At 40.1% G+C, this 19,253-nt stretch overlaps 1 protein-coding gene across 3 annotated transcripts in view; it reads right to left on the bottom strand.

The window, feature by feature from the left end:
* The window catches only part of ECE1 (endothelin converting enzyme 1), a 169,472-nt gene that overhangs the window by 45,065 nt on the left and 105,154 nt on the right, over nt 1-19,253 (bottom strand). For all 3 annotated transcript variants that reach the window (XM_074305974.1, XM_074305972.1, XM_074305973.1), the window contains one exon: nt 10,567-10,779. In XM_074305974.1, the coding sequence (XP_074162075.1) occupies nt 10,567-10,779 (213 nt within the window). The remainder of the gene's footprint in view (nt 1-10,566; nt 10,780-19,253) is intronic.

The raw sequence follows: 19,253 nt of genomic DNA, 5'->3' as shown, positions 1-19,253 counted from the left end.
ATTGGGGGAAGGAAGGAGAGAGACAGTGAAAGAGACAGAGAGAAAAAAAGAGAAGGAGGGAGGGAGTGGTGGAGGGAGGGAGGGGGGAGACAGAGACAGACAGAGAGACACACAGAGAGAGACAGAGACAGAGAAACAGAGGCAGACAGAGACTGAGACAGAGAGGCAGGCAGAGAGACAGACTGAAAGACAGAGATAGAGAGACAGAGACAAAGAAAGAGAGTGACAGAGAGAGGAGAAGAGGGAGAAAGAGGAGCAAAGAAAGAGACAGAGACAAACAGACACCCAGAGAAAAAGAGACACAGGGAGACAGAAACAAAGACAAAAAGACAGAGAGATAGAGAGACAAACAGACAGAAAGAGAAACAAAGACAGAAAGACAAAGAGAGAGACAGAGACAGAAAGAAAGAGGCAGAGACAGACAGACAGAGAGACAGACTGAGAGACAGAGACAAAGAAAGAGAGTGGCAGATAGAGGAGAAGAGGGAGAAAGGGGGGCAGAGAAAGAGACAGAAAGACAGAGATAGAAACAAAGAGAGAGACAGAGATAGAGACAGGGACAAAGAGACAGAGACACACAGAGGCAGAGACAGGATACAGAGAAAATGAAAGACAGAGAAGGAGAGAAAGAAACAAAGACAAATGGACACAGAGAGAGAAGGAGGGAAGAAAGGAGGAGGAGAAGAGGCCAGAAATGAGGATAAAGAGAGGGAAATACAGGAATGAAGAAGGTAAAGATGACAAGGAAGAGGGTAGGCATAACATAAGATTAAGAGGAGAGGAAGACAGGGAATATAGGAGGTGAGGGAGAATATAAAAAGGAGAAAGGAAAAGTTATAAGATGGAGGAGATGGGGGGATGCAGTAGAGGGGAGAAGCAGAATAAGAGAGGGAGAAGAGGACAGGAATAAGAAATAAGAAAAAGGGAAGAGCAAAAAAAAAGGAGAAGGGAGAAAAGGAAAAAAAGAGATGGGTATAGAGAGTGAAAAAGGAAGGATTAGGAGGAGAAAAAAGAGAGGGAATGAAGAAGGAAAGAGAAGGGATAAAGTGAAATATGGGGGAAAGGGGTAAAGAACAGGGAAGATGAGGGTAAAAATAAAAGACCAGAAGAGAAGTTGAAGGGGGATAAAGTAGGGGAGAGGGATGGGGTAGAAGGAAAGCCAGCAAGCAGAGGGGGGACTTCCCAGAGTTCCATGCCAGAGAGAACACAACAAGCAGCCTGGCTTCCCAGCACAACACCCTTGTTTGCGTGAGAAAGCAGCTGGGAGAAGGGAGGGGGAGGAGAGGTGTTCAGGCAAGTCAGGCAGAGAAACCTGCGTTTCTATGGGAACCCCTCCTCAGCATCAGCCCAGGATCTGCTCCTCCCTCCCCCAGCACAGACCCGAGGGCTGAAGGACCAACCTAGAGTCTTGGCCAGATACCAGGCCCCCCAGGAAACAGGAGCTTCCCCAGCTCAAACACACAGCTCCTGAGTGACCCCAAAATGCCGGGGCTGGCAGGGGGGGAAGGGGAGGGCTTGGAGCGCCATGAGCAGGGCTGGGGCCCGCCCCCGCTCTCCCTCAGTAGCCACAGGAAGGTCACTAGAGATAAGAGATCCAAACAAAAGCTTTGGAAAGAATGGTGAGCTGGGGCTGCCCTCCCTGAGTTCCAGTAAATTATCGGGCTTGGGAGAGACTCCCCTCCTCAGGGGCAGCACAACAAGGTGGGGGGAGGGGCCTGATGCAGAAAGGAGGAGAAAAAGAGGGAAAGGAAGAGAAGAAGGAAGGTAAGGAAAATGAGGACGAGGGAAGGCAAAGGCAGACCAAGGACCATGGCGTTCCAGACCTGCCAGGGCTCCTGAGGCACAGAGGGACCACTCACTGTCGTTTCTCTCAGTTGCCTGCCGGCTTTCCCTCTACCCCATCCCTGTCCCCTACTTTATCCCCTTCAACTTCTCTTCTGCTCTTTTTTTTATTCCTCACTTTCCCTTGTTCTTTCTCCCCTTTTCCCCCAATTTCACTTTCTCCCTTCTCTTTTCTTCTTCCCTCTCTTTTTTTCTTATCTGTTGAATGGGGATAATGGCAGCACTTGCCTCCCCAGGTTTGATGTGAGGTTCAAATTGGGGAACCAATCCAAAGTATAGCACTCAGTCCCAAGGAGCAGCCTGACCACTGAGTCAGGAAGTCCTGGGTTCAAGGTAGTGATGGAGGAAAGAAAAGTCAGGGAGAGATCTCACCCCCCTTTTCTTATGCTTATGAAACCACAGGTCTGGATCAAATTTTTAAAAAATATGATTATTGCTATTAAGTTTTCCTGGCGCTGTGGTTAGTGGTCATAGCTCCACAGTCAACCAAGCTGAGGTCAAGTCCAAGCTCAGCTACTTAGTAACTATGTGACCTTAGAGAAATCACATTCTCTTTTTCAGCCTCAGAGGACTAAGTACATGAGAGTACAGGGTCCTATTGTTCTTTGCCCTGTCAAACCACATCTGGAATATTGTAACACTATGATTTAGGATGTCAATAAATTGGAGAGAGCTCAAGTAACTGTTTAGAACAGTGAAGATGGGCCTGAAGACCAGGACACATGAGGATCAGCTGCAAGAACTGGAAATTAAACTGATTATCTAACATGTCAAGGAGAACAATTAGCAGTAATATGATTGCTATCTTCAAAACAGTGATCACATTGTTTTAATTTTTTTTATTTTAAATTTTTTTTAACCTTTTGTTGTTGTTGTTGTTGTATCCTCAATGCTTAGCAAATGTCTGACACTGGTAGGGACCCAAAACATGCTTTATTTGACTTTGCTTGAAGGGCTGTCACCCAGTGTAGGGAAGGAGTGTGTCCATCAACAAGAATTTATTAAATGTCTCCTAGGAGTCAGACACTGTTAAGGGCTACAGCCCAAAGAATGGATTAATTGCCAATTTCAAGAAGCATATATTCTAAGGAGAAAGGTCTGCATTGACTTGACATGTACAATATAATTTGTTTTATTTGACAAAACCCTAAGGGAAATTATAGATTTCAGGCTTGACATAAGGAAAGACTTCCCTGCCTTGGAAGCTAGTAGGCTCCTCCTTGCTTCCAGCACATCCTTTCCACAGGTTTTAAAGTGGGAGTCTTGTGCAGAAGCTTAGCCTCTGAGGCTCCTTCCAACTGGGATTCTGTAAGTTTGTGATTTAAGATCGTTCATTAAAATGTCTTCCAGGTCAAAGGCTGAGCTATTGCCTTGAGAAGAAATCCTACTCAGGAGACAAATTTTGTGAATGTCACATATTCTAGCATGACTTGGACTCAATGAACAACTACTGTGAGCAAGCAGATTGGGGGAAGGGCATCAACACTGGAAATTTGGCAGAGGGGACAGGAAAAGGACAGGAAATAAACTCTGGCCTCATCAGGAAATAAATAATTTGATTTCTATGATTAAATGAGTCATAGAATTACAAAATATTAGAGTTAAAGGATCTCTTAGAACATATGTCAGAACAAGAAGAGGTTTAAATTAGCCAGAAAGAGACCTGAGAAGGTAGAACAGGAATTTTGAAACATTAAATGCCAGAGCCAGAAAGAGCCTTAGAACAGTCAGTGTCAGAATGGGAAGGGCCCTCTGAGCACAGAATACCAAAGTGGGAAGCTACCTTAAAACACAAAATGGAAAAAGTGGGAGGGAACTTAGAACAAAGAATGTTAGATCTGGAAAAGATCTTCGAACACAGAAAGTCAGAAATAGGAGGGGGTCTTAGATCTAGCTAGTAAATACCTAAAGGAGGATTCAAACTCAGGCCTTCTTGACTCCAAGTCTTATAGTCTACCCACCATGCCAAGTTGCCTCTCCTCCAATCCCTTTGTTTTACAGATGAGGAAACTGAGGCCCTGAGAAGGGAGGTTTCGTCCAACATCACACAATCAGGAATAGCAGAACCAGAATCTGATACCAGTCTTTCTACTCTAGGAGTCTCATTCTTTTTCCCTACTGGTGATAGTGTTAGGGTCTTTCAAGCCTATTTCATCCATGACATGGGCTTATTTTACTCTGAAAGGGACAATATTAATAAAAACTAATTCATAGTCACATGGCACTTATTTCCTTTGTAAATTGAGGATAACTATTCTCCTTCCTTCTTCATTTTCACAACTTTGTGATGATTTATATTTGAAAGAAGTAACCCATTTTACATATGAGAAAATGGAGGCTCCATGGGGAAAAGGTATTGCCTTGCTAATAAGGATCAGGGTGGGGAAAAGTCAGATTTTCTGCCTCCATTCCATCTGCAGCTGCATTTTTTCTCCCTTAAAGTTCCATCTTCCTCACCCAAACACAGAGACCACATGGACAGGCCATTCTGAACACTCCATTTTGGCCCCAGCTTCAAAGGGAAATAAATCACATTCAAATATATTTGTTGCTTTTTTGGCATAAGAGTCACCCCTGGGATAGCCTCTCAACAGATGATAGATTCCAACAGAGGCAGGGGTTAAGCAGAAAAACAGCAAACTCCCACTTTTAAAGGGCTTTGCAGTTTATAAAAGTTCTCAGCAATCAGAGGATTATAGATTTAAAGCTGGAAATGACTTAGAGACCAATAAGTTCAATTCTCTCATTTTACAATTAAGGAAAATGTGGCAGAGCTTCCGTGACTTGCCTGGGAGTCACACACCTGGTAATATCTGAGGAAGGATTCAAACTCAGGCCTTTCCAATTCTAAGCCCATTACTCCATGACCTAGCTGCCGAGGAAAAGAGAAACGCCCTTACTCTGGCTTTAAACTGAGATGGTCACAGCTGTCGACACACAGTGCTAATCATCATCCAACCAGACCATCTTCTCCTTCTTCCTTACCATGATCTGGTAAGCTAATAGGGTACAGACTAGTATTCTCTATTTATTATTATTATAATATCATAATAATACAGTACAAATTTACAAGCATGTACATTTACATACATATGTGGATACACTTATAAATATATGCATACATAAATAGATGCATACATGCACACATAAACACATGTATAGACATGCACACATGTAAATGTATGTATACATACATGTAAATACACATATATGCATACAAATATACAGTTATACACATAGGCATATATGATGTGAGCATAAACATATACACATGTATATATATACATAAATGCATATACATAATCTAATATATACATGCAGAGATATACACACAAATATTTATATATATTACATGTAATTTATATATAAAATATATAAAAAACAGATGAAATGACTGAAAACTCAGAGACTGAAAGTGATTTCCCTATTGGTACATAGCAATTATGGGTGAAGTCAGGTCTTGAATGGAGATTTCCTGACTCCCAAGTCTAGGTTTCTTATACTAAAACAGCCAAATCTTACTGGGAGGAAACTACTTCAGGAAGAAGCTTTTCTGCCAACTCTGGGCTGTCTTGTAGCTAAATACCTGGCCCACAACCCTGGCAGGATTGCTGTGACAAAAAGCAGCTGTCCTCTCAGTTGACTGTGAACAGCTCTCTGGGCAGCTTAGAAAGCTCCTTAATCATTTACACCCTGTCTGACAGTGGGAAGCAGAGGGCACAGCTTCAGTCCTGTTTTGCTGGGCACAGGGGGTTTCCTTTGGGAAATGGCCTGGAGAACCTGCCCTACCAATTTCTTAACCAAGTCCCAGGGAGTTAAGACAACTGTGATGGTCTCCATCCAAAGAGACAGTATTAGAAATCCCGAGTATTAGAACTAGCTCTGCCATTGTCAGCGCTAGGATCCTTGGAAAGTCACTTTTTTTCTCCACACTATTATTAGAGAATGAAGGAGCTGTTGCAGATGATTCCTAAGTTTCCTTTTAGTTGTTTTCTGCTCTGATGGTCGATGTTCTAGGATCCAGCCATTGTGTGTTCCACATTCTGTGTTCTAAGGATCCTCCCAGTTTTACATTCTATGTTCTAAGGGCCCTCCTCACTCTGCCATTCTGTGTTCTGAGATCCCTCCCACCTCTGACATTCTAAGTTTTAAGTAACCTTCTTGCTCTGACATTCTATGCTTTAAGGGCCCTTGTTTTCTTAGGTTTCCTTCTACCTTTAACATTTGTGTTCTATTTGATATTCTATATTCTATGCTCCCCTAAATCTACGGCATTCCATATCCTGTTTCAAGGTCCTTTCCCATTCTGACATCTTATATTCTCAGGTTCCTTTCAGTTCTGGCATTTTAGGTTCTAGGTTTCTTTTCAGTTCTGCTCTTTTTATCTCTGACATTCTACATTCTAAGGTTTCTTCCTGTTCAGACAATCTAAGATCCCTCCTAACTCTGATATTTATGTTGGGACATCTTAGAGTCTTACCTGATATGTTTTCTGTTCTAATTTTCTATATCCCAAGGTCTCTGCGTCTCTCCCATTCTGAATTCTTAAAGGCTCTTTCTGCTCTGGTATTCTGTATTCTAAGGCTCTCTCTAACAAAAATTCCACGAGTCTGAATGGAACACTTTCCCTTTCCAATAAGTTTATGGTCTAGGGAGAAATGTTTTATTTATTTTTGTCAATGTAATGTTTAAAAATGTAAAATCTCTCTATCACCTTTTAAAGAGAATAAAATAATCCTTGAGGACAGTGCAGCTCCCAGGTTGGGAGTGCCACCATAGTTTTGTCCTGAATGGGTCTGTTTTTAATTCCATTCAGTGTCATCCAGTGTGGCTGGGCCCCACTGCCAACAAAAGAAACACTAGAGCTTTGTTTGTGCCCTACATCTCACACCAGGGCAGTCTGGAATGTTTGCTTTCAATATGATGGACATGGTTCAGTTACCCAGAGACGTAAGTTCTTCCCATGCGGCCCCAGGTGGTTTTACCTCACCTATATCTTTTCCCTTTATTCTCTTCCCAGGCATACCTTATAACAAAAAATTACTTTTTTTTAAGAAGGGGGAAAAATCAACAAAACCAATATATTAGAAGTAGTTGACTTGATATACAAAGTTTCACAGGTGGATTTATTTGTTTTATGGTTAATAAAGGGAAAGGTGCCCTTGAGGACTTTGGAGCTCCAGATCTTATAGCTACAATATTATTAACAGCTCATCTGACTTCTATACCTAATAAAAATAATTCCCATTTCTACACATATTAGGACCTACAAAGCACTTTACTTATAATGACCCTGTGAAGTACTTAGAACAAATATTATAGTATTCATTTTATAGAAGAGAAAATTGAAATTTAGAGATGTGCAAGACCACATAGGTACTAAGTAGCTGTGCTGATGTTGGGGGGAAGGGCACCCCCTGTTCTCTGACTTCTGTTTAGGTCTAGTCTTCTCCATTAGAATGGAAGCTCATGGAAGACAGGGTTGTCTTTCTTTTCATTTGTATTTATGTAGTATACAATAAGCGGCTAATAAAGGTGTCTGTCTGGGACTCAAATCTTGAGTCCAAGTCCAGTGTTCTTTCCACTTACACAGACCACTTTTTTTTTTTTTTTTTTTTACTGTGACTGCTCTATCCTTTCCTTATCAATCTGTCTCCTCCTTCTGTATCTGAGCAGCAAAGTCTTCCCAACCTTTTCAATACAGAACTGTCCTTATAACAGAATTTGCCTCCCAGGGCTGTCAAAAGCTCAAATGAAATAAGGGATGTAAATAACTTTAAAAGCCTAAGATGGTATGCAGATGTGACTGGTACAGCTTGACAGTAACCACAAACCAATCTATCTATCTCTTCACCATTCAGCTCTCTTCCTTCCTCATCATTCAGCCAAACCCGAGCTGGAACTGTAGCTCAGGGAACAGAGACACAAAGCCATTGCACTTTAATATCCACTCTTCCACAACACGATGGCCATAGCTCATGGCCAATGGCTGTAAACTTTTGTATCACAGGATTTAGTCTTAATTGTTGTGTCATGGACCCATCTGGGGGCAGGTGAATCCTATGGATTCTTTCAGAAGAATGTTTTTAAATGCATAAAATTAAATTGCAAAAGAAAGACAATCCCTGCTCTCAAGTAGCTTACAGAGGAAGACAACACTCAAAAGGGAGATGAAAATACTTAGAATATCAACAAAAACCACACACACAGGTTCCAGGTTAAAATCCCTCATTCAGAGTTAGAAGGGGAGAAGGCAACAGACTTGTAGGACTCAATCAATCCTGACTAGAGATGAAACCGGAGGGTCAAAGGTCCCCCCTCATCTCCCTAGGCAATTAAGTTGTCAGTGGGCTGGAGTCCTGGTTCTCTGACTCATCATCCAGTGGTCTTTCTAGAATACTAGCTTGTTTAGAGGCAGTTATGTGACAAGGTGAGTAGAGTGATGGAATTTGGAAGAAGAGCTGAATTTAAATCTTGTTTCAGACACTGGTCAATTAACTTGTGTCTTCCTCAGTTTCTCCAATTTTAAAATGGGGATAATCATAATAGTACCTGCCCCCTGGAACACTTGGGGCCTCTTTAGCTCAAAGAAATGTTGAGGGAGAAAGGACAGGTGAACCTCAGGCTTGGGCCATAACTCTAGAGTGGTGGTGAGGGAAGCATCAAAGACAGGATCTTGGTCTTTTAATGTAAGTTAGAATATATATGTGAGAGGAGTGGGGGGAGAGCAGAGATGGAAGAAAGAGTAAGAGTGAATGAAAGAGATACAGAAGCAGATAGACAGAGAGGAAGAGTCAGAGAGACAGAAAAGGGGAGAGAGAAAGACAGAAAAAGAGAGACATGGAGAAAAGATAAAGAAAGGGAGATAGAGAGACAGAGCTCACAGAGAGAGACACACACACACATAGACACAAAGAGAGGGAGAGACAGAGAAAGAAAGGGAGAAGGAGAAGAGAGGAAGAAAGAGATAGAGACAGAGGTAGAGGAAAGAGAAAGAGGGAAATAGAGAGATAGAGACAGGCAGACAGAGACATGGAGAGAGTGGGAGAGAGACACACAGACTGACAGAGAAAGACACACACAGTCTAGAGAGAGGCAGAAAAAGACACAAAGAGAGGGAGAAAAGAAGAAAGGAGGGAGAGAGAGACACACACACACAGAACTTAAATTGTTGTTCTAAAAAGAAAATAAGTAATGCAAAACATAGTAATTTTTATTTAAATTACCTGCTATTTGTGAGCACAGCAACAAATTGGGCAGAACATTCAAAGTGTATTTTATTAACTTTGTTGTGAGTTCTATTTGGCAATAGTCAATAAGCACATTAAGCACCCACTCACTGTGCTAAGAGCTGGGGATACAAATACAAAAAAGGAAAAATAGCCCCCCCTTCCCCCAATCTACAAGCTAACACACAAGGGGAAGATGAAAAGCAGTGGAAGGAGAAATTAGAGAAATGCCAAAGTAGTCCAGGCAGGTGAGAAATTATGTCTGGGCTGGATTCTCTCCTTAAAGGTTGCTTTGGAGTTCACGGCCCACCTCTCCAATCAGAGAGGCAAAAGGGCAGTGATGACATGTAGATTTTGATTGAATTACAACACTGAACAATGATCCCTTTGCCTTTATATTGTGTAGATCCAATAGTATCTTCATCTACTTATAACTTAGTTTGGAATCACCAAATCTTAGACTGGGAAGAGATTATTCAGTTGAGTCCCCTTATTTATGTATGATGAAACTGATCATTCAGAAATTCTGATTTGTCAATGTTCATTCAGTGAGAAAGCCCTCGAACCCGGATCTGCTGCCTGCAGTCCAGGGTCCTAGCCACTATATTCTACTTTGCATTGAGGCAGATTTAGGTTTGAGGTCAGAAACAACTGTCTAACAATTGAGTGGTTCAAAAGTGGAAGGGGTCACTTCAAGAGGTGGAGACATCCCCCTTGCTAGAGATATTTAAAGGTTAGAGGACAATGTACAAAACTTTTTTTCTTTTTAAAAATTAAAGGGGAGGGGGAGCCAGCTAGGTGGATAGATACAGTGGATAGAGCAAGGGCCCTTAAATCAGGAAGACTTGAGTTCAGATTGGCTTCAGACACTTAACACTTCCTAGCTGTGTGACCCTGGGCAAGTCACTTAACCCAATTGCCTCAGCAAAAAAATAAAAATAAATAAAAATAAAAATTGGAGGAAAATTCAGGACTCTCCAAATCAGAAGAAAAGACCAATTTTTCCAATACTCAGTACTCTCTAATAGTCCCTCTTTTACTGGGAATAAAGGCCAACTTCCCTTATTTTTTATGTGAACTTAAGTCAAAGGGAATCCCTTTCCATTGCTCATGGGCATTGTGCTAAATGCTTTACAATGATAAACTTGTTTTACCCTGACAACAACCCAGGGGAGGAAGGTACTATTGATGGGATTCTGTTTGATGCCCCCAGTTCTCCTCAATCCAAATCTGCCTCAGCCCTGAATTCCACAGAAATCATTAATCATTTTACAGAACTGAGACAGACAGATTAAGGGACTTGTCCAGGGTCATACAAGTAGGAAGTATCGAATTTGACACTTAGGTCTTCCTCTACTCTATCTGTCCCACCAACTTCCCCAGGCAGATGCTTTGACTTGGGGTCAGTAATGCCCAAAATTCTGTCTTTTTATAGTTTGACCCCTCCTCCTTGTCCTAACTTTCCCCCCCTCCCCTGACGCTAGGAGAGACTCACCCAAGAGATGCTTCATGATGGCTTGATTGTGTTCCCAGAGGTTGTTGAAAGTCCCCCATCGAGAGTGGCCATCAGGCACAGGGTTAGCCTTTATCCAGCCCCCACAAGCATAGCTGAAGAAGTCCTGGCAGGGGTCCACTGTTTGGTCCAAGGAGCTCAGGATGGAGCTGGTCACTGAGATGCAAGCCTCACTCAGACACAGAGCAGGAGGTCCTGGGGAAAGGGAAGGGCAATAAGAGGTCAAAGAGATGCTGTGGAGCATGCTGATGGGTCATCAACTGATCCATGAATAAATATTTTTAAAGTACCTATTATATGCTAGGTACTGGCTTAAGCATTAGGAATGGTTTCATTTGACAATGATTATGATTAATCATTTGATTAATTCATTTGACATATGATTAATATGAATTAATAATGATTAATATGAATATTAATCTACTACATGAATAGAATGTAAGTTCATTGAAGGGTTTCTTTTATTGTGATTCACTGTCACACAGTGAACATTTATGAAATGTTTATTATCAAATTTATTAATTGATTATAAGTAGAGAACTGTTTGGGATGCTGGGACAGATGTAGAGAAGTGGAATCTGCCCTCAGAACACCTTATTTTTCTAGTAGGGAAAAACACTGCTGCTACTGCTGTTGCTACTACTAATTACTACCATAATTTCTGTACCTGCTACTATTATTTACTACTGCGGTTACTTACTATTCTTACTACTGCTGTTGCTGCTATTGTTGCTATTACTGTTACTTAATACTCTTATTACTACTGCTACCACTGCTCTTGCTTCTGTTGCTATTGTTGCTACTATTGTTACTTAGTACTCTTACTATTACTGCTACTATTGCTCTTGCTACTGCTGCTCTTGTTGCCACTATTGGTACTTGATATTCTTACTCCTGCTGCTATTGTTCTTATTACTACACTATTACTTGCTTCTATTAATACTATTTATAAAAGCTGCTGTTGCTGCTGCTACTACTATTACTACTACCATCCTCATCATGAATAGTACAGGGGACCTGGGATTTTATTAGCAGAGGGAACTTTTTTTCTTCTCTCTTCTAAATCCTCTTCAGATTAGCTTCTGATTTCATCACTTCACTAAAATTACTCCTTCCAAAGCTGCTAATAATTTCTCTTAAATTTTTTTAATTGATGTCTTTTGTGTATCTCTAGGATTTCTCCTCATATTTTTACCTCTCTCCCTCTTAGAAAGCCATCTCTTATAATATATCGTATTTTAAAAAAATATTAAAGCTTTTGATTTTTCAAAACATATGTATGGACAATTCTTCAACATTAACCCTTGCAAAACCTGTGTTCCAATTACCCCCTTTCCCTCATGCCCTCCCCTAGATGGCAAGTAGTCCAATATATATCATATTTTAAAAGAAAAAGAAAGGAAAAATTCTGAAATAAATGTAACTTACAACACGTGAGTACCTCCTATCTCTGCAGAGGAGGGGTTGGGAATGTCATCTCATTTCTTTGGAGCCATCTTGTAGTTTATAGCTTGTAACATTCAGTTTTGATTGTTTATAATTTTTCCTTTCTATTTGTATCACTCTAGTCATTGTGTAGATTTTTTTTTGGCAAGACAATTAGAGTTAAATGACGTGCCCTTGATCATACAGCTAATGACTGTTAAATGTCTGAGACCAGATTTGAACTTATGTTCTTCTGACACCAAGCAATCTAGCTGCTCCAATTGCGTAGATTTTTTTCCCCCTCTGGTGATTTCCTACCACATTAATTCATGGAGTTTTTTTCCATGCTCCTCCTCATGCATTATGTTCATGATAAATAATACTCCTTAATCAATAGAAACTTGCTTTGTTTCCAGTTCTTTGCTACTATTAAGTAGTACTACTATAAATATTTTGGTATGTATTATATTCTTTCTTCTTATCAATGAGTAATCTCCTTGAAGTATAAGCCTATTACTGGAATTTCTGGTTCAAAGATTATGAGCATTTTACTCACTTTATTTTCATATTACCAAGGGATTGTAGTGATTCATAGTTCTACCAACAATGCTCCAATATTCCTATTTTCCCATAATCCCTTTAACATTGACTTTTCCCATGTTTTGTCATACTGATCAGTTTGTTGGGTATGAGGTAAAACCCCTTAGTAGCAGAGATCTGAAAAATTCCTTCATATGAATGTTAATAGTTTGCAATTATTCTTTTGAGAGCAATTTGCTCACATCCTTTGACTACTTATCTATTAAGGATTGGTTTGTACTCTCTCTCTCTCACACACACACACACACACACAATTTGTTTATATTTTAATGGCTTAAAATGGCATTAAGAATTTTGGGAAAACCCTATATATTTTGGATGCCAAACTTTTATCAGACATATTTTATATAAAGATTTTTTCCCTACTCAACCTTTCTCTTTTTATCCTAGATGCATTAATTTTGCTTGTGCAGCAGTTTGATAACTTTGATTATATCAATTTTGTATTTGGCAATTGTCTTCTTCTATTCCTTTGGTTAACAATATGTTTCATGTGAAAGTGTATGAACTAATTCTCCTCCAACTGTTGATTTTTATTTTTTATTTTTAATATTAAGGTCACATATCCATTTCAAAGTTATTCTGGAATATAGACATTATTTCTTAATTGGCAAATCTAATGGCCTTTTCTTAATCCTCATCCTTCTTGACCTCTTTAGTCTCTGACAATGTTTACTACCCTTTCCTCATGTATATTCTCTGCTCTTTAGGTTTTTTGAAATGAGGCCCTTTCCAAGTTTTCCTTCTGTATGTATGGCTTACCATTCCTGCTCAGTATCTTTTGTTAGACCTCACATTCTCTTTCCATTGTGTCCCCCAAGAGTATGTCCTGGGCCATCTTTTCTTCCCTCTCTTCTACCACACAGAGTGATCACATCAGCTCCCATGGATCCAATGATCATTTCTGTATGGTTGATTCTCCTATTTACTTATCTATCCTTGACCTTCAGTTAAGCATCGCCAACTACTTTTGGATATCTCAAACTGGATATCCCATAGACACCTCAAACTCATTATATCTAAAACAGAATTCATTATTGTTATCCCCCAATCTTCCTCCTTCTCAACTGGACAACACCCTGGAGTACTGTCTCAACCAGATTAAAATGTAATTGGTAAATATTTAACAAAACAAATAAAATTACATTAGAACATAGACTAATAGTCTTAGAGAACTGTGCAGAACATTGAGAAATTAAGTGAGCTATCCACTGTCATTTAGCAAGTATGTATACTAGGCTAAACTTGAACCCAGGTCTTCTCGGTCCTGAGGCTAGCCCTTGGTTCCTTATATTACTATACTATCTAATAACATTAATAATTATTATCATTATTTGTGCGACATCCTAAAATTTGAAAGGCATTTTACATATACTATCTCACATGAACTTTATAACTACTTTGCTTTTTATTTCTTTATTTTCCCTCCCTTCCCTCCTCCCTCTCCCCTAAACAGCAGATGATCTAATATAGGTTAAACAATTCTTCTATATATAATTCCACATTTATCATGCTACATGAGAAAAATCAGATCAAAAAGGGAAAACAAATGAGAAAGAAAGAAAAAACAAGTAAACAAACAACAACAAAGGTGAAAATATTACATTGTGATCCACATTTCAGTCCCCATACTTCTTTCCCTGGATGCAGATGGCTCTCTCCATCACAAGTCTATTGGAATTGGCCTGAGTCACCTTACTGAATAACACTTCTGGGGTAATGATGTCAAAAGTGGGTCCTAAGTGAGGTTATCCTGATTTGTTAATACATGTCAGGGGAAGGAATTGAACACAGGTCTTCCTGACACTAAGTCCCGTACTCAATCCACTAAACTATGTTGCTTCTCAATATAACACAGTTACAGATCACTATGATACACAATATTACATGAGCAGCTGGGTGATACAGTCAGTGGGATTCTGAAGACCCAAGTCCAGGAGGATAATAATAGCACCTATATCCCAGAGCTGTTGTGAGGAACAAAGAAGATCACATCTGCAAAGCACCTTCAAACCATAAAGTACCTTGTAAAAATGCTATTATAATGAACTATTATGAAAAGTACATTATTTTAAGGCTGACAAAAAGCTTTACAAATGTTGACTCATTTACAAAAGCAACACAATAAAGACAGAAAATTTGGAAAGAAAAAAGAGTACATCAGAAAGGCACAAAATTACTTGGAAGGTTGAGAAAAATTCACTTATTGATTGTGGAAATGAATAGACTTGAGGTTTAAATAATGGCTAGAAACATAAAAAATGAAAAGGAAGAGAAAAGAAATTAGGGCACTTTTATCATAGGAGATAAAGGAATACAGTCATGGAGGCATAAAAACACATGGTAGCAAGATCTGAATTCAAATCTTGGTATCAGTCAATGCACATTTTAAAATACAACTACTATATTCTTGGCACTCAGCTAAATATTAAGGATGCAAAAATGGCAAAAGACAGCCAGCTTCCTCAGTGGTAAAATGGAAATACTAGCCCTTTATCTCACAAAATTGTTGGGAGATAGGAATATCAGGACTAAATAGTAAGAATTAATTGATGTTTACTGAATTAAATTGATCTGTGTCAGCATTTGTTGGACATTTGCTATATGCTATATATATATATATATATATATATATATATATTTGATATATGCTATATGCTATATGCTCACTTACCCAATACTTTATATATAGTTGAAAAGTGTTACTGAAAACCAGTCAGTAGACTTGGATCTGTAAGCTTTCCTATTTATTTGTTTTTATACCTTGTATAACCATGGATAAGTCCCTTTCCTTTTCTCCATTTTCACTTCTGTAGAAATGAGGGGGACTAGAATATGCAGTGGCTGAAGTCTTGCTAGCTCTAAATCAATGACATTTCAGTCCTCCTTTATCCTCAAAGACAATCTAATCTGATCAACCAAGCGCATCTAGCAAAGTAGATAGGCAGTAAACCATTATCTCCTGTTTATTCAGGTAATTGCTGTTATAATACTTCAGTTATATTGTATACTAGGGCAGAGTCTTATATGGTCTCATGGGTAAATCTAAGTTTATTACTTGGGAGAAGCTGTATAATGGGCTGCAGATGCAACTCAGAAAGGAGAGAAAGCCTTGTCAAGGTTGGAGGCTTGGAGCCCAAGGAGTCTGTCTGTTTGTCTGCCTTCCTACCTTAGCCCTGAGCATAACACCCTCGTAGATTCAAATCCACCTGACACTATCATTTAACCTCTGTTTCTGTTTTCTGAGTACATTAAATGAGGGGGTTGGACTCAATGGCTTCTAAGATCCCTTCCAACTTTAAATCTATAATCCTTTTCGGTCTCTTTAGTTTTTCCTCTTAAGAAATCAGAGCAGTGAGTCATGGATGTTGACATAACGTCAATCTGAGGAGCTATTAAAGGAACCGAAGGGAAAATTCAGGGATGATATGAGAGCTATTCTCAAATATTTCATGGACTAGCACTTGGAAAGGAATTAGCTCTGTCTGTTTGCCCCAGAGGACAGATCAGAGAGCAGTAAGTGAGAGCGGGAAAGGCTGATTTCAGTCTGATGGCAGAAAAAGTTTCTAAACCATTGGAGATGTCCAAAAGTAGAGGGGGATGCCTCAGGAGGTAGTTTTCTCCATCCCCAACCCACAGATATCCTTCAGACTGGATGGCCACTTATGAGGGGAGACAGAGAGAGGGAGATAGCACAGCATAACAGATAGAGAACTAAACTGGGGACTCAAACACTTTCTCTGACATATTGCTAACTGTTCACATATCTGGTTCCTCCAAGACTGTATACTCCAAGAGTCCTGGGACTTTGATGTATTTTTCTCTGGGTATGTGACCAGGGGCAAATCACCTACCCTCCCCATACCTGTAGTTTCCCCACCTGTAAAATGAGGTCCAAGGTACTATGGTGCAACTGAATAGCTGTTGATTTTTTAGACCAAAGAACTAAATTCAAATCCTGCCTTTTCTATTTACTTCTTTATTTTTTGTTTTTTTGCTGAGGCACCTGGGGTTAAGTGACTTGCCCAGGGTCACACAGCTAGGAAGTATTAAGTGTGTGAGACCAGATTGGAACTCAGGTATTCTTGACTTTAGAGCTGGTGCTCTATCCACTGTGCTACCTAGCTGCCCCTTCTATTTACTTCTTGCACAACCTTAGGCAAATTACTTAACTCCATCTGTAAAATACGGAATTCTTGGATTACCTGTCCACTAAAATCACTTCCAGCTCAAAATATTTGATCCTATAGTAATCCTAAATGGTGGAAAAGTTGATTTAATCTCAATATTGGGAACAACTTCCTAATAATTAGAAGTATGTGTCTTACATTAGAATGGGCTCTCTTGATTCATGTTGTTTCCCCATCACTAGATGTATTTAAGCAGAGGATGGATGACCACTTGTCAGAGAGGGTAGGAAGGGTACAGATTGGATTCAGTGAGAGCTCTTGTAACTGTGAATTACAAATCGGATGCTGGCTGTTTGTCCTGGAAGTAGCAGAGGGTGGAGGCTACAACTCCTTGAGCAATAAGGACTATTGACCCTCTAATAGGCCTCTGGGAGTGAAAAGGAGGGTGTGAGTTGGCAGGTGCTGGCCTCCTCTCCCTTTGTATCTACAGAGCCATTCAGGGCTCTACAAGGTGACCTGGGAGCTTATTAACTTCTGATGACAAAGAGGAGGGATTTCCATAACACCAGGAAAGACTCATATCTCAGGAATCTAGCCTTCCAGGCTAATACCTCCCATTTCCAGAACTCTTGAAAAATATCCCTTGGAGGGGGAAAGTTTTCTTATGTCCATTTTAGGGATGAGGGTCAGAAGGGAAGTGAGTTGTTCAACACTATACAACTAGTGTGATACAGAGCCAAGTCTTTTCATTATACCATCGTGTTTAACATCTCAATAGTTTTCTCTTTCTGAATCTCTCTGAATCTTTCTGTCTCTTTGAATCTCCCCCTCTCTCTGAGGTTGTGTCTTTTTTCCTCTCTCTGTCTCTCCTTTTTTCAATGTCTCTCTCTCAATCTTTCTCTCTTCTCTCTCCCTCACTCCCTTTCTCTTTCAATCTCTCTTCTCTTCTTTCTCTCCAGCTCTCTTCTTCCCTCCTTCTCCCCTCTCCCTCTCCCTCTTTCTTCCCCTCTCTCTTCTCTCTCTTCCTCCCTCCTTTTCTTCCTCCCTTTCTCTTTCAATCTCTCTTCTCTCTCTGTCTCTTCTTCCCTCCTTCCCCTCTCTCTTCCTCTTTCTCCCCCTTCCTCCTTTTCTTCCTCCTTTTCTCTTTCAATCTCTCTTCTCTGTCTCTTCTTCCCTCCCTCTCCTCCCCCACCTCTCTCATTCTTTGTCTTTCCCTGTATCTCCGTCTGTTTTTCTTGGCATTCATTCTCTCTTACCAGAGAAAGCACTTGTTTGCCTGCTGATACACACAGATGGCCTTGGAGAAGGCCATGAGGAGAACTCGGATATTCTCATTCTCAGCCCCTTTTTCTCTCCCTCCCTTCCTTAAACACTGACCCGGTCAGCCCCTTTCTGGAGAGCTTGAGAAAATCTTCAGAAACAACCTGCTCTTTATTTTGCTGTTCAGGTTGTAAAGGCACCTGCAGTCCACGCCAGGGAGGATTCCTCTGAAATATGAACAAATATGTACAGAGGCGCCTAGACATAACTCATAGGTGGGGACCTCAAGGCTAATCAGAGGATTTGCTCTGACGGGCTTGATGTTTGCTCAGACATGGCTGGTGCCAAAACTCACTAGGTAACCAGTTTGGTTGGCCAGGAACACCAGGCTACCTTCCTCACCTACTTAGCTGAGGAGAAAGCACGGGTCTGCTCAGGCTGGCCCTGGCCCCCTGGCTGTGGTGCATTCAGCAATGTCTTGATAAATACAATGAGAAGGAGAAGATGGTGTGGTAGGGGGATCTCCCATCAGGGAGACCTGGCCTCTGAATCCCTCTGGTTCTGAGGCTAGCCCTGCCCCTTCATCACCTGATACTGGGTATTTTTTCTGACTGGTCCCCATGCATAAAATGCTCTCCCTTTCTCATTTCTGCTTCAAGTCTCAACTAAAATCCTGCCTTCTTTCCACCTTTCCTAATCCCATTTGTCTAGGGTCTTCCTTCTGTTAATTTATTCCCTATTTACTATTATTATACAGTATATTATATATATATATATATATATATATATATATATATATATATATATATATATATATATATATATATATATATATATTGTTTTATATCTATACACAGTATAATATTACTATACAGTATATACATAGCTATTAACTTGTTATCTTCCCCATAAAGCCTGTAAGCTTTAGGGACTGTCTTTTTCATTTTTTGGTACTCCTAGGACTTAGCATGATGCCTCGTATACAGTAAGTGCTTAATAAATGCTTACTGATTGACTCTGGTAACATGAGTCTCTTTGTCCCAGGCAATTCTCAAGCTAAATGCAGGGCTAGTTAACAATGATCTGGATTGGCAGATATAGTTTCCTCACCAGGAATTCAGGCTCAGAAGAATTAAGCCATTTGCTCAAAATTACACTGGCAATTAGTGGTAGATCTGGGATTTAAATCCAAGAGGGAGATTTTTTTCCAAGGTTAAATAACTTGCCCAGGTTCACATAACTAGTATCAAGTGA

The sequence above is a fragment of the Sminthopsis crassicaudata genome, chromosome 3 (genome assembly GCF_048593235.1).
Source record: "Sminthopsis crassicaudata isolate SCR6 chromosome 3, ASM4859323v1, whole genome shotgun sequence".
Classification (NCBI taxonomy): Eukaryota; Metazoa; Chordata; class Mammalia; order Dasyuromorphia; family Dasyuridae; genus Sminthopsis; species Sminthopsis crassicaudata.
Note: the sequence above shows the minus strand (reverse complement) of the source record. Positions and strands in the feature narration are given on the sequence as shown.